At 38.3% G+C, this 11,728-nt stretch overlaps 2 protein-coding genes across 3 annotated transcripts; both read left to right on the top strand.

Annotated features, from left to right (window-relative positions):
- Positions 1–105: 105 nt before the first annotated feature.
- Positions 106–4,514, top strand: ntan1 (N-terminal asparagine amidase). Of its 2 annotated transcripts, none has more exons than XM_079663773.1 (10): positions 106–385; positions 734–836; positions 1,185–1,250; positions 1,341–1,449; positions 1,532–1,605; positions 1,703–1,753; positions 1,836–1,889; positions 1,974–2,071; positions 2,574–2,687; positions 3,183–4,514. In XM_079663773.1, exons 1-10 carry the CDS (start codon positions 305–307, stop codon positions 3,345–3,347), a joined length of 915 nt encoding a protein of 304 aa, XP_079519899.1. In that variant the 5' UTR covers positions 106–304; the 3' UTR covers positions 3,348–4,514. The 2 variants fall into 2 exon arrangements, with proteins under 2 accessions (XP_079519899.1, XP_079519898.1); XM_079663772.1 differs by having other exon boundaries at positions 1,700–1,753.
- A 103-nt stretch (positions 4,515–4,617) lies between these two features.
- LOC307028646 (mpv17-like protein) lies at positions 4,618–11,728 on the top strand. Its single transcript, XM_079663847.1, has 4 exons — positions 4,618–6,641; positions 7,590–7,660; positions 7,777–7,806; positions 8,281–11,728. The coding sequence occupies exons 1-4, from the start codon at positions 6,335–6,337 to the stop codon at positions 8,524–8,526; spliced, it is 654 nt and encodes a 217-aa protein (XP_079519973.1). The 5' UTR covers positions 4,618–6,334; the 3' UTR covers positions 8,527–11,728.

Genomic DNA, 11,728 nt, shown 5'->3' with positions numbered 1-11,728 from the left:
CGGACACTACGTACGCATTTTTTCTAAGTAGTAATGGTGAATTGCGCTCGTGTACACGTTCGTGCTTTCTAACGGTTGGTGGCGGTGTGTCAGAAACTGGGTGTTAAGCCTCATTTTTTGGCGAAAAAGAAGAAGAAGAAAGCCTTACAGGAAGTTCACACGATTGGACTGGATTTGCAGCAGTTACTACTATTCTGTTAAAATATGAAATATATAAATATTAAGCAATACAATAATAAGAAGTAACTGGCCTTTAGAATAGTACGAAAACTTGGAGTTTGCATAGTGAACCTCGTTTAAGGAAATGCCGTTGTTAATTCAAAATAGAGCACTTGACCGCATTACCTCGACAGGGGAGCTGTTCGACAGACATCCACATTTAAAGGTTTGTTTCCAGAAAGTGTGGCTACATTTAGCTTGTAGAGAAACTGTCAGCAGTTATATTTACTTTTCTGTAAGTGAGCACTTTATGAAAGACTGGATAACACCAAATGGGTATTTATATACTATTTATAACAGCATGGGGGCGTTACATATGGTGGCAGATGCAAATCAGTCAGGGATAATACAACTATCTGCCAAATTATGATTTTAGTTTTTACATCTAATAAAATGTAGACCTGTGAAGAATAATTATTATCAATTTCTGTTTGTGTTTTGATTTCAATGTTGGAAATCCACAAATTAATGCTAACGCAATACATTTATATTTTACTCTAATGTGACGTCACAGGAAAATGCAAGAACATTTCGCTCGCAGCCACTTGTATATGTCGACCCTAAGTGCCTCTTGTACGTCCAACAAAGAGAGTTTGCAGCAACAACACCAGCAGACAGTAAGTAAAACCTGGTGATTGGTACAGACCATCCAAATATCCGACCTTGTCTTTTCTAAGCTCAGGAAATGTTACTGGGAAATATGTGTGAAATATATAAACTTATTGATCTGAAGAACTAGACATATGTGCCCTTACGTTTGGGACATTCTCTTAAAGAGGCCCTATTATGGTTTTGGGGGTTTTACCTTTCCTGTAGTGTGTTATATAGGTTTTTGTGCATGTCAATAGTTTGAAAGGCTGAAATCCCAAAGTCCAGGCCAGAGGGAGTTTCTCTCCCACCCAGATAGTAGTATAAGTTAAAAAATATTGGGTCATAATAAATGCTTTTTATCTTCCCTTTGACAGAATCTGTTTCAGTAATCGGATCTGGTGATGCCACCACCTGCCATTTTGTTGTGCTGCGACACACCGGTAACGCTTCTTTCATTGAATTCTCACTGTGGGCCCTATTCTGCATGTGTATATATAGTAAGGATATATGCCATCCTTTTTTTTTCTTAGGAAGTGGAGCTGTTTGCCTTGCCCACTGCGATGGTTCCTGCACCTGGTCTGAAATCCCGCTTATTGTGAAAGCTGTGACATCACTGAGTAACATCAGTAAGGAGGGCAGGTACGAAACACACAAATAAAGATCAATAATCAAAGTACTAATTATATTCCTTTATACTTTTACTTTACTTTCCATTATGCAGACTTGAGCTCCATCTTGCTGGAGGATTTAACGATGAGTCAAAAACATCCCATAAACTCAGCCTTAACATACTGGGTATAGTCTTTCAAATTACCTAATTTTAATAATGCTGGCAGCATTTTAGCTTTGTAACACTTACAAATAATAACTTTAAAAAAAACTTTTACAGCAGCTTTCCAGAAACAGAAAGAGGAAATTCATTTGGAAACATGCTGCATCACAGGTAACTTTGTTACTCATTTACTACTGTTTATAAAAAGTCCACTTCTTCATCCAACTAACCCTTCTGATCTATTGTTTTGTAGAAATGAATGACATTGTTGTTGATGGAAATCATAGTCCTGTAGTATATGGCATAGGTGAGTGATGAATATGCTACTTAGTGAAATTGGTGCTTTAATGGCTTGAAATCTCGAATATATTGTGTGTCTATTTTTGTACAGGTGTAAATGTTACTACAGGGGATGTGTTTCCTTCGTCATTTACTCACAAAGGACCAGCAGAGGAGCTGCGGTCAGCAAGGACCTTCACTGGGGGACAGGTACCACAGATATTTAATGATGTTTTCTCTGTGAGACACAATAAATATTTAATTTGAGCTCTCACAATTCCACTTTTTTTTTTTTATGATAAACAAATAAAAAATACTGATTTCCTCTTTAAATGAATAATGTGGTAAATGTTTTATAGGTATAACTAAAAGGACACAATAAAAGGTTACAACAATGAACAGAAAAATTATTGGCAGATATTTTTGATAAATATAATTTTTAAGCAAAACGACAATTCTGTATTTAACATCTCAAATATGGAGAATTTCTGCTTTCCATTGTTTTATATCCTAATAAAGTGAATGTCTTTGGGTTTTGGACAGACTAAACAAGACTTCAAAGAGATCTCCTGGGAGTTTTAAAAACACGGATTGACTTATATCAAAATATTAAACAGCAACAGGAAATAAACAGCAGATGAATGGATACTGATTGGCAGCCGTAGACGCAATCTCAGTGCAAAGATTATTAATTGCGTTTTTTTTCTTACAGATGGCAGACATATATGACTCGAGTCGAGGCCTCGTTAAAATTGGCCCTTGCAGTTGGTCCCCAAATCTGGATATCGGCTTCTGGTTGTCACAAGAGGATGACACTATTTTGAAGGTAAAGAAATATAGTAAATAGTACATTTAAAAGTAAATAGTCATAAAAAGGATCGACATCATCTTTTGTTATACTTTCCTATGTTTCACGCTTCATTTAAAGAATCTATATGACATTGTATCAGGCTCTTCTAGATAAATAATCATTATTACAGATCCAGGGGAGGCGGGTGATGTTATTTCCAAGATCAGAGTTGTACATTTCTGAGAAAAAACGTGATAATATTTTTATTCAAACTTAAAAAGGTACAATAATGGGGAAAAAGCTCCTCACACTTTGTAACTTTAATTTAAAAAATGTTTTATTGTCATTATAACATATTCATCATTAAAATCATTTAAATTGCAATATTTTTTATTTCTGAATGTCGTGCTTATATCTTTGAAATTCTCTAAAAATGTGCCTTTTTTATCACAATATTTCTAAAATGTCATCTTACCACTTTTACCAGAAAGTGTCATAACAAACTTTGACTGGTATCTCTCTCTTGCCCAGTACCTGTCCACCTCTCCGCTGGCTGAGCCGCCTCACTTCGTCCAGCACATGAAGACCACCATCCAGTTCCTCCTAGAACACCCCAGCTCTGATAACCTGTTCCCCGGGGGGCAGCCGCAGCTCTACCACAGGTCGGAGAGGGGGGACTGGGAGAGGGCTGTGTAGTCATAGAGCCTGCCTCCCACTGGACCTTAACATTCAACCCTTTTTTGCCTCCCAGCTCAATGGATACACTATGACCCATCCACCTGCTGTCTGTTTTTTGTTCATCGTGTCTTATCATGGGGGTATCCCCCCCCCAGCGCTGTATGTCTCATCTGGCTGGTCCAGTAGAGAGAGCAGACGAGTACAAGTGAAGCTGTACATGCCTGTAACATTTAATTTGTTCCCACTCCTAAGATGTAAAGTCTGCAACTTGCGTAACACCTGCTGTTGCAGTAAATTAATGCCCCACTATGCTTGACTGTTTAGATTATCAAAGGAAATCATTAACAATCCTGTCATATGCCCAGTAGTTAGGGTCTGAGACCGCGAGCGATTACAATAGTTATCATTTGGTTTTAAGCCCAAAAACGATGGCTGCATTTGTTCCAAAACATTCTCTTATCTATTCATTTCCTGCTCTGCATGTTGGGGATATCATTTGACAGTTTATAGACATTCAGAATTCCGACTTCATTTAATTGCCTTTTATATTTTTGTCATTGAGTTGATGTTTTCAGTTACTCTGTCACCAGGTGTGTTTAACTAAAGTTAAGTCTGAAAACCAATCAATTTCTGAGAGATATAATATCAGTCTAAAACATACATATGACTTGCAACTGCATGCATGTTGTGTATTGAGTGGGGCTAAACATGTAAAATATGTAAAATTAAAAAAGCCCAACCTACTTTTTGAGGAAAACTACAAGTGGGGAACTTGCTGCAACACAAATTAAGAATACATTTATTTTTGGCATTTTGTCTAAAACATTGAGGATAATATGTATTGCTATGCCTTCCACTAAAAACGCAACTTCCTGGGGGGAACAAAATATAATATTTCCTCATATACTGCTGTATACTTTGCCATGAATGTGTGTGTTTTAGGAAACTTGCATGTGTAAATGTGTATAGCTATATGGATCCTTGTCAAATGCAACAGAATATGATTTTAGTAGATGTGTTTTTTGAGTTTGTTGAAATGAAATCAACACCATATACTGTATAAGGCCTTTTCATCAGCTGTGTTATTCAGAAGGTTGACAGGTGCTTAAAGCATTCAGTGCAACTTCATGCAACTTGTGAACATACTGTACCTGTTGCTAAATAAATGTTAACCGGTCCAATCTAGTTTAAAGTGGTCAACAATTGATTTTCTTCTGAGTAGAATATCACAATTTTGGATTCAGGAATAGCGTTTTTCAACAACTAAGTCCACCATTTGAGAACATTGTCATTAGCTGCTGGTATATTATATGGATATGCCATATCACTTTCAATTCCCAGCTATTATACCGGACAATATCAGCCAATCAACCGATCAATAACAAGTAGCTGCATCACAGAAGTGGTTCCATTGTGAACATATCATGACTCAATGTTTAATCTATAGATATCAGTATTGGCCCAAGTTATTGTAGTGAAGTATGGTTGCACATACAGTTGCAAGAAAAAGTATGTGAACCCTTTGGAACTACCTGGATTTCTGCATAAATTGGTCATAAAATGTGTTCTGATCTTCATCTAAGTCACAACAATAGACAAACAGTCTGCTTAAGCTAAAACCAGACAAACAATATGTTTTTATGTTTTTATTGAACACACCATGTAAACATTTACAGTGCAGGGTGGAAAAAGTATGTGAACCCTTGGATTTAATAACTGGGTGACCCTCCTTTGGCAGCAATAACCTCAACCAAATGTTTCCTATAGTTGCATATCAGACCTGCACAACGGTGAGGAGGAATTTTGGACCATTCCTCTTTACAAAACTGTTTCAGTTCAGCAATATTCTTGGGATGTCTGGTGTGAATCGCTCTCCTGAGGTCATGCCACAGCATCTCAATTGGGTTGAGGTCAGGACTCTGACTGGGCCACTCCAGAAGGCGGATTTTCTTCTTTTGAAGCCATTCTGTTGTTGATTTACTTCTGTGGTTTGGGTCGTTGTCCTGTTGCATCACCCATCTTCTGTTGAGCTTCAATTGGTGGACAGATGGCCTTAAGTTATCCAGTAAAATGTCTTGATAAACTTGAGAATTCATTTTTCCGTCGATGACGGCAATCTGTCCAGGCCCTGAGGCAGCAAAGCAGCCCCAAACCATGATGCTCCCTCCACCATACTTCACAGTTGGGATGAGGTTTTGATGTTGGTGTGCTGTGCCTTTTTTTCTCCACACATAGCATTGTGTGTTCCTTCCAAACAACTCAACTTTGGTTTAATCTGTCCACAGAATATGTTGCCAGTAGTGCTGTGGAACATCCAGGTGCTCTTTTGCAAACTTCAAATGTGCAGCAATGTTTTTTCTGGACAGCAGTGGCTTCCTCCATTTTATGACCAATTTATGCAGAAATCCAGGTAATTCCAAAGGGTTCACATACTTTTTCTTGCAACTGTAGGTGTGGATAGGTAGGGGAGGGTACAGATAAATCTCCCATTCATGGAGGTTTATTTCACTGAAGCTGTTCCTAAAGGTCCCCTAACCTCCATTGATTGATAGCCCGTTTAACTATCACTCTTGTGGTAGTATTTTTTTTAACATTCTCTCTTTCAGATTGAGCTAATGGCTGCTCAATGCTTTCACTTTTGCTCCGCCCTTAACTGTGTAGTCATGATTTTTTACGTAAAAAGGGGCGTAGTAATTTTACGCAGAATGAGCCGACCGGCTGGTGTCACACTGACAGGTCCCGTACTGGGGGTCGAATGGTGCATGACGAGCAAGTATCCCAACTGAGATTACAGGAAAATACAGGAATAATACAATAAATATACATTTTGTCCTCTCAAACCCGAATGAACCTTTTCCACCGAAATCTGGACGGGACTACAGTGTGAGTGATGCCGCGGAGATATTCAGACAGAGATACCGCCAGTGTTATTTGTTACATTTAGCAAAGAGTAACCTAACATTTCGCTTACACCATATTAAATATCGCTGTGTTAGTTTAAAACAATGCGGCAGGCGTTTTTGAGAAATGTCCGTCGGTTTCCGTGGGTCACCAACGTGACAATGTACGGCTGCCTGTTCGCGGGAGGGGACTTTGTCCACCAGTGGTTCTTCTCGCGCAGGGAGGAACTGGATTGGCGACACACACGGAATGTCGCCGTGGTCGCGTTTGGTTTCCATGGAAACGTGAATTTCTTCTGGATGCGGTTCCTGGAGCGAAGGTTTCCCGGGAACTCCATCCGGATGGTGCTGAGGAAGCTGCTGCTGGACCAGACTACCGCCGCCCCGCTGGCCGTCAGCGTCTTCTACACGGGTCAGTTTGTGTCAGGGAGCCGGTGCACCACGGCTGCTCCCCGGCCAGGCTGTTACGGGTTAACCTCAAAACATATCCCGTATCTGTCCATTTGTAAACCGAGCCCAGTAGCTCATTGTCCTGGAAACATACCTTGGCCATCAGAGGTCACATGAAAGTCAGCAATTATGATCCAAGCAGATAGTTCTAGTCTGGAGTAAAGGGAGAAGGGGATTCAAGATGGTATTTGTTACACATGGGCTGAATACAAGAGCCTCAAGTCAAATCTTGTTACAAAATGTATACAAACTAGTAAACTCAGTTAAATTAGAAAATGAAAGTAAAAAGTACAATAAACAGTGCAGAAGTGCAACCTAGCCTGTAACAGAGTAGCTGTATTGTATACACAGATGAATGTCCTTGGGTAGCCTATAAAGAGTTCATTGTTTAGACGTGAGTTCTGTTGCCAAGACTTTGTGGATAAGAAAGTCCCAACATCAGCATTAGTTTTCCAACACAGTCATTGATTTCTAAAACAGGCAAAACTGTTGAGTCTTCCCTTTAGAATTCTTATTACTGCTATAACATAATAAAAATAAGAAGAAGTTAGTAGTTCATGTGGGTTTTTATCTAAATGTCAGACTAATAGAAACAATCATTTTTGATGATCTGGCTAAAGAAAAAGCTTTTTGTACCTCAAATCTTCTAAATCTGACAAACCAAAAACAGAAAACTACATTAAGATAATAATTTGCTTCACGTATCCCATAATCTCTAATGCTTCTACTGCTAATTTTTGTTGCAATATGTACCAGAATATCAGGAAAAACAGTTTGAGATTAAATTACATATTGTTGACATAATTGTCCCTACTCCTATAGGACAAACTGTACATCTGTGTGTATTCAAAGTCCAGTTCCCAGCTGACAGTCAGAAATAAACTGTCATTTGTCTTGTTTTTTCACCCAGGTGTCAGCTTCTTGGAGGGCAAAGATGACATTTTTGAAGACTGGAGAGAGAAATTCCTGAATACCTATAAGGTGAGAGGCGGGCTGTCACGACATGATCCCCAGCACCTTGGAGCGCTCAGGTCTGAAATGTAGTGCAAACTGTGACATGTTGTGACAGCTGTCGCTCTCTGTTTGTCTCTTTTCAGACGGGGCTAATGTTCTGGCCATTTATGCAGGTAAATATTAACAACTCCCTTACATATTCTAGATAATATCTTGTGAAGAAAATCCAAGATCAAAGGTCCACTTGCTAATGATTCTTAGCTTTCAATCACTTCCTCCTCCTGAGTATAACTTTGTAAGTAGACCTTTGAGTTTAGATTTTCTTCACTATTAAAACTTGAATTACCTTATTCATTTAGAATGCTATTTCTAACAATTTTTTTCCCCTTATTTGACTCATTTTGAAACACTAACCCATATAATTGTAACACCTTTTCAAAATATCATAATGACATAAAAATGTGTAAATTCAAACAAACTGATGTAGTTCGAATTAGAGAGTAGAGTTTCTGTATGTCATCTCAAACAATAATTGCGCAAGAAAGTTATATTTACTACATCTCAATTATAATCTGGATGATTTATTGATTTGTGATATACCAGCACAATGATATAAATATATTTTAACCATCATGTTTCTCCCTTAGTTTCTGAACTTTACCTTCGTGCCTCTGTACTTGCGGACCACCTTCACCGGCTGCTGCGGCTTCGTCTGGGCCACCTTCCTCTGCTTCTCGCGTCAGAGCGGCGACGGCACGGCTGCTGCTGCTCTGACTTGGATGTTCCCTCCTAAAGAAGAGGAAGGAGAATCCACAACGGAGAAAGTAGACTGCGAGGACAAGAAAGATGCTTCCAAAGAGGGACCAGTAGCATCCAAACCTACTCAGAACTGAAGTATGTTGGATCAGTGTCTGTAATGGAAGGGACAAAACAAAAAGGTGGTCCTGTCTGTGGTCCATGTTGCACTTTCACTGCCAGGGTTTGAGTTCAAAGTCTCTCTGAGGTTGAACTAAAATGTGTATCCTCATTACTCTCTAAGGTGCTTTGCGAAAGAGCGTCCAGCAAGTTGAATGTGTATATTTTTAAATATGCACATCACCTCACTGGAAACATGTCAATCAGTCCTAGTTTTCCATCAATGTGCTATACTTGTCGTCTGGTTTGTTTTTATAAATGCAACCGTGTGTGTTCTCTCATTTCAAACAGAAGAGTTCCCTTATTTAATTGGACCATATGAAAATGATTCTTGATGACTTCTATGTCTGAGGAGAAGCTTTGATAATGATGGGAATGTGGCAGGTTGATGATCTACATTCCTCTGCTCTTGTCTCAAAACTGGAATGAAAGTGGGGAAGAATTTTTGCCACAGTGCGGAGAGGCAGCTAATATATTAGCTTAGACTTCTTACTTCATAACATTGGCCACATTTCTAGACAATTCTTTAAAAGGGCCCTATTGTGCTTTTAAGGGGTTATCCCTTTCTTGTAGTGTGTTCTAGGTATTTGTGCATGTTAATGGTCTTGAATGGCTAAAATCCCCCCCCCCCCCCGGAAACGCCTTGATTGTAGCCCTTTGCTTACTTCCATAACATAGTGACATCAATATGTCACTCGCGCTTCTATTGGCTACCACTCGCACACATTGTACGTGATAGGCTAAGGGGCGGGGCATCTTTAAGCGATTCACCAATCACAACAGATCCGGCCAGCCAACCAATCAGAGCAGACTGGGCTCTGGTTTCAGACGGAGAGTGAAAAGAGGTGCTGCAGCACAGGCAGTACGAGAAAAAAAGACCTTTCTGATCATTAAAGCATAGAAACGAATCACAGTAGAGCAGTGTTTCTCAAGTGCAGAGGCATAACAAGAGACCAGGAGAAAAAATGTTTTGTTTTTTTTAAATCATAATTTGACAAATTATTGATTTGAAAATAATATGATACAGTAGAGTACAAGTACGTCTGGGTCTCTGTGTTTCATTCAAGCTTGGCTCTGTTTGTGTGTGGAACGAGCCATTTTGTGTGCGTGCGCGAGAAAGAGAGACAGAGAGAGAGCGCACCGGTACTGGAGATCGTTGTTGTTATCTTTTGGTGCTAGCGAGCTACGCTAACGGATATAAGGAGCTGTTTCTACAACAAGGTGAAGGAGAGTCTTCTCCTGTCAGACTGAGAGACTCTGAGCTAAAGGACTCTCTGAGTGTTTAGATAGTTAACTTTAGTCTAAGTTATCTCAGTGGGTCTCAAACGTTTTGGTCACGACGATTAATGTAAACAATTATTTCCGAGGCACACGTTTATACGATCATTATAGTTATAAAGATATAAGAGAATACATGAAAAACAGGTATGAAATACTATATGACAGTAAAAAAAGAATAAAGTTTAAAAGGAGAGTGATTTGTAAAATATCCATAAAGAAAAAGTAAATCTGTTTACAGTTCTGTTTCATATGGGTGTTGAGAGAGGTATCCATAGATCTCTTAATATTGCTCTCAAAGTGCACCAGATTGATGCTTTTAACTTCAATATTTAAAACAAAAAATTTCCCGGGGGAGTATGCCCCCAGAGCCCCCTGTGTTAGGTCCACTCCCCACTTATAAAAATAGCGCCGCTACTGAGCCTGCAACCCCGTTTTGAAGAAATGTGTAGTGCCAAACAGACAGCAGCACTAATGCTGCGATAAGACACACTTTTTTGCCAAATATCAGCATTTTCTTTCTTTTCATTTTTTTGCAGAGATTGCAAAGTGGCAAAGTATTATAACGTATTGTTCTAGCAAAGGGATTGCACAATTGTGTTATGTTTTGTTTTTTGACCACACAGACTTATGGAGCATTGTTTTATCACTGTTCTAGCAACGGATTGCTCACGTTCATATTGATGTATTTTAATAAATGTTGACTTGGCCCATTACGTGACTTTTTAAAAAAAGTTTGAGAACCACTGCAGTAGAGGAACAAAATAGAAATATGAACCTGAACATTTGCATAATAGGGCCCCTTTAAATATAATTCTCTTTTCATTAGCATGAGTGCTAAGACAGTGCCTGAACTCTAAGGACTTTCTGCTTTGGTTCATGTTTACTTACCCTGGTACAAGAAGTGCTAAATAAACATTCACAGAGGTACACATAATCCATTATTCATATATTTTTCAATACACGTAAAAAACACTAAAACATATCTATAAACACATGTTTTTGATTTCCATGTATTCAACCAGAGTCATATTACTTCTTAATACTGTGGCAATGAAATACAACTGAAGATGTTTGTGTCAAACATCCATTTACTTGAATGGGGAAATGCTGCCTATTGTTGTACTTTATGTTAAATGTTATACAGTGGAGTGCACCATTTCCTTAATTATAATAATATTTTATCCTTTTTTTTTTTTAAATGTTACCTCTTGCCAATGTTATAGGTGTCCTTGCCTGCAGTGGTTATTTAAATGTATTGTCAGATGCCTGCCAAGCAATTTTCTATGGAGGTCATTTTTATAAATAGCTGCAGCACAAGGGCTGCCTACTATTTCTATTCATAGAATGTTAAAGGGTTTAGATCAGACATATCTTTTGTCTCAGGCATATAATAACAACAACATTTAATTAACTAGTGTTTCTTAACTTAAATTCCTGACAAATGTTTATTTTGTATTGATGTGTTTGGGTCTAAAATGGGGTTTGCGATTTTTAAGTAGCTAATGCCAGAGCTGTTGTGTGATTATATTATTTAACATGTCTCTCAGAAGTGAATGAATACTGTGAATAATAATTATAATATGACAAATTGTGTTGCAGAATAGTTTTTTACTCAACATCCCTTTTATCAGACATCCTTTAAATTGCATCCGTAGACTAATAACTTAGTACTAGATTGGTTGTTTCCTTTAATGTGAATGCTGATGTGCTATAACTGTCCCTTAGAGATTAAATCAATGAATATTTTTGATTGTTCATATCAGCGACTGAGAACATATTACACGCATTATTTTATCAATCGGTGTTGATATTTTAAAAGATTCGATCACAATTACACAAAGGTTGCACTTAGGTGCAGATGTATAACATTTGTTGTTGAATAAATTAAATTAAACCAAT

The sequence above is a fragment of the Notothenia rossii genome, assembly GCF_949606895.1.
Source record: "Notothenia rossii genome assembly, chromosome: 1".
In the NCBI taxonomy this organism is placed as follows: Eukaryota; Metazoa; Chordata; class Actinopteri; order Perciformes; family Nototheniidae; genus Notothenia; species Notothenia rossii.
The sequence above is the reverse complement of the archived record's forward strand: the minus strand, read 5'-3'. Positions and strand labels throughout refer to the sequence as shown.

Coding starts and splice junctions, on each gene's coding strand:
- LOC307028646 (XM_079663847.1), top strand. CDS start 6,335: ATGCGGCAGGCGTTTTTGAGAAATGTCCGTCGGTTTCCGTGGGTCACC. Junction 6,642..7,589: donor CGTCAGCGTCTTCTACACGG/GTCAGTTTGTGT, acceptor TTTTTCACCCAG/GTGTCAGCTTCTTGGAGGGC. Junction 7,807..8,280: donor TGTTCTGGCCATTTATGCAG/GTAAATATTAAC, acceptor TTTCTCCCTTAG/TTTCTGAACTTTACCTTCGT.
- ntan1 (XM_079663772.1), top strand. CDS start 305: ATGCCGTTGTTAATTCAAAATAGAGCACTTGACCGCATTACCTCGACA. Junction 1,251..1,340: donor TGTTGTGCTGCGACACACCG/GTAACGCTTCTT, acceptor TTTTTTTCTTAG/GAAGTGGAGCTGTTTGCCTT. Junction 1,754..1,835: donor GGAAACATGCTGCATCACAG/GTAACTTTGTTA, acceptor ATTGTTTTGTAG/AAATGAATGACATTGTTGTT.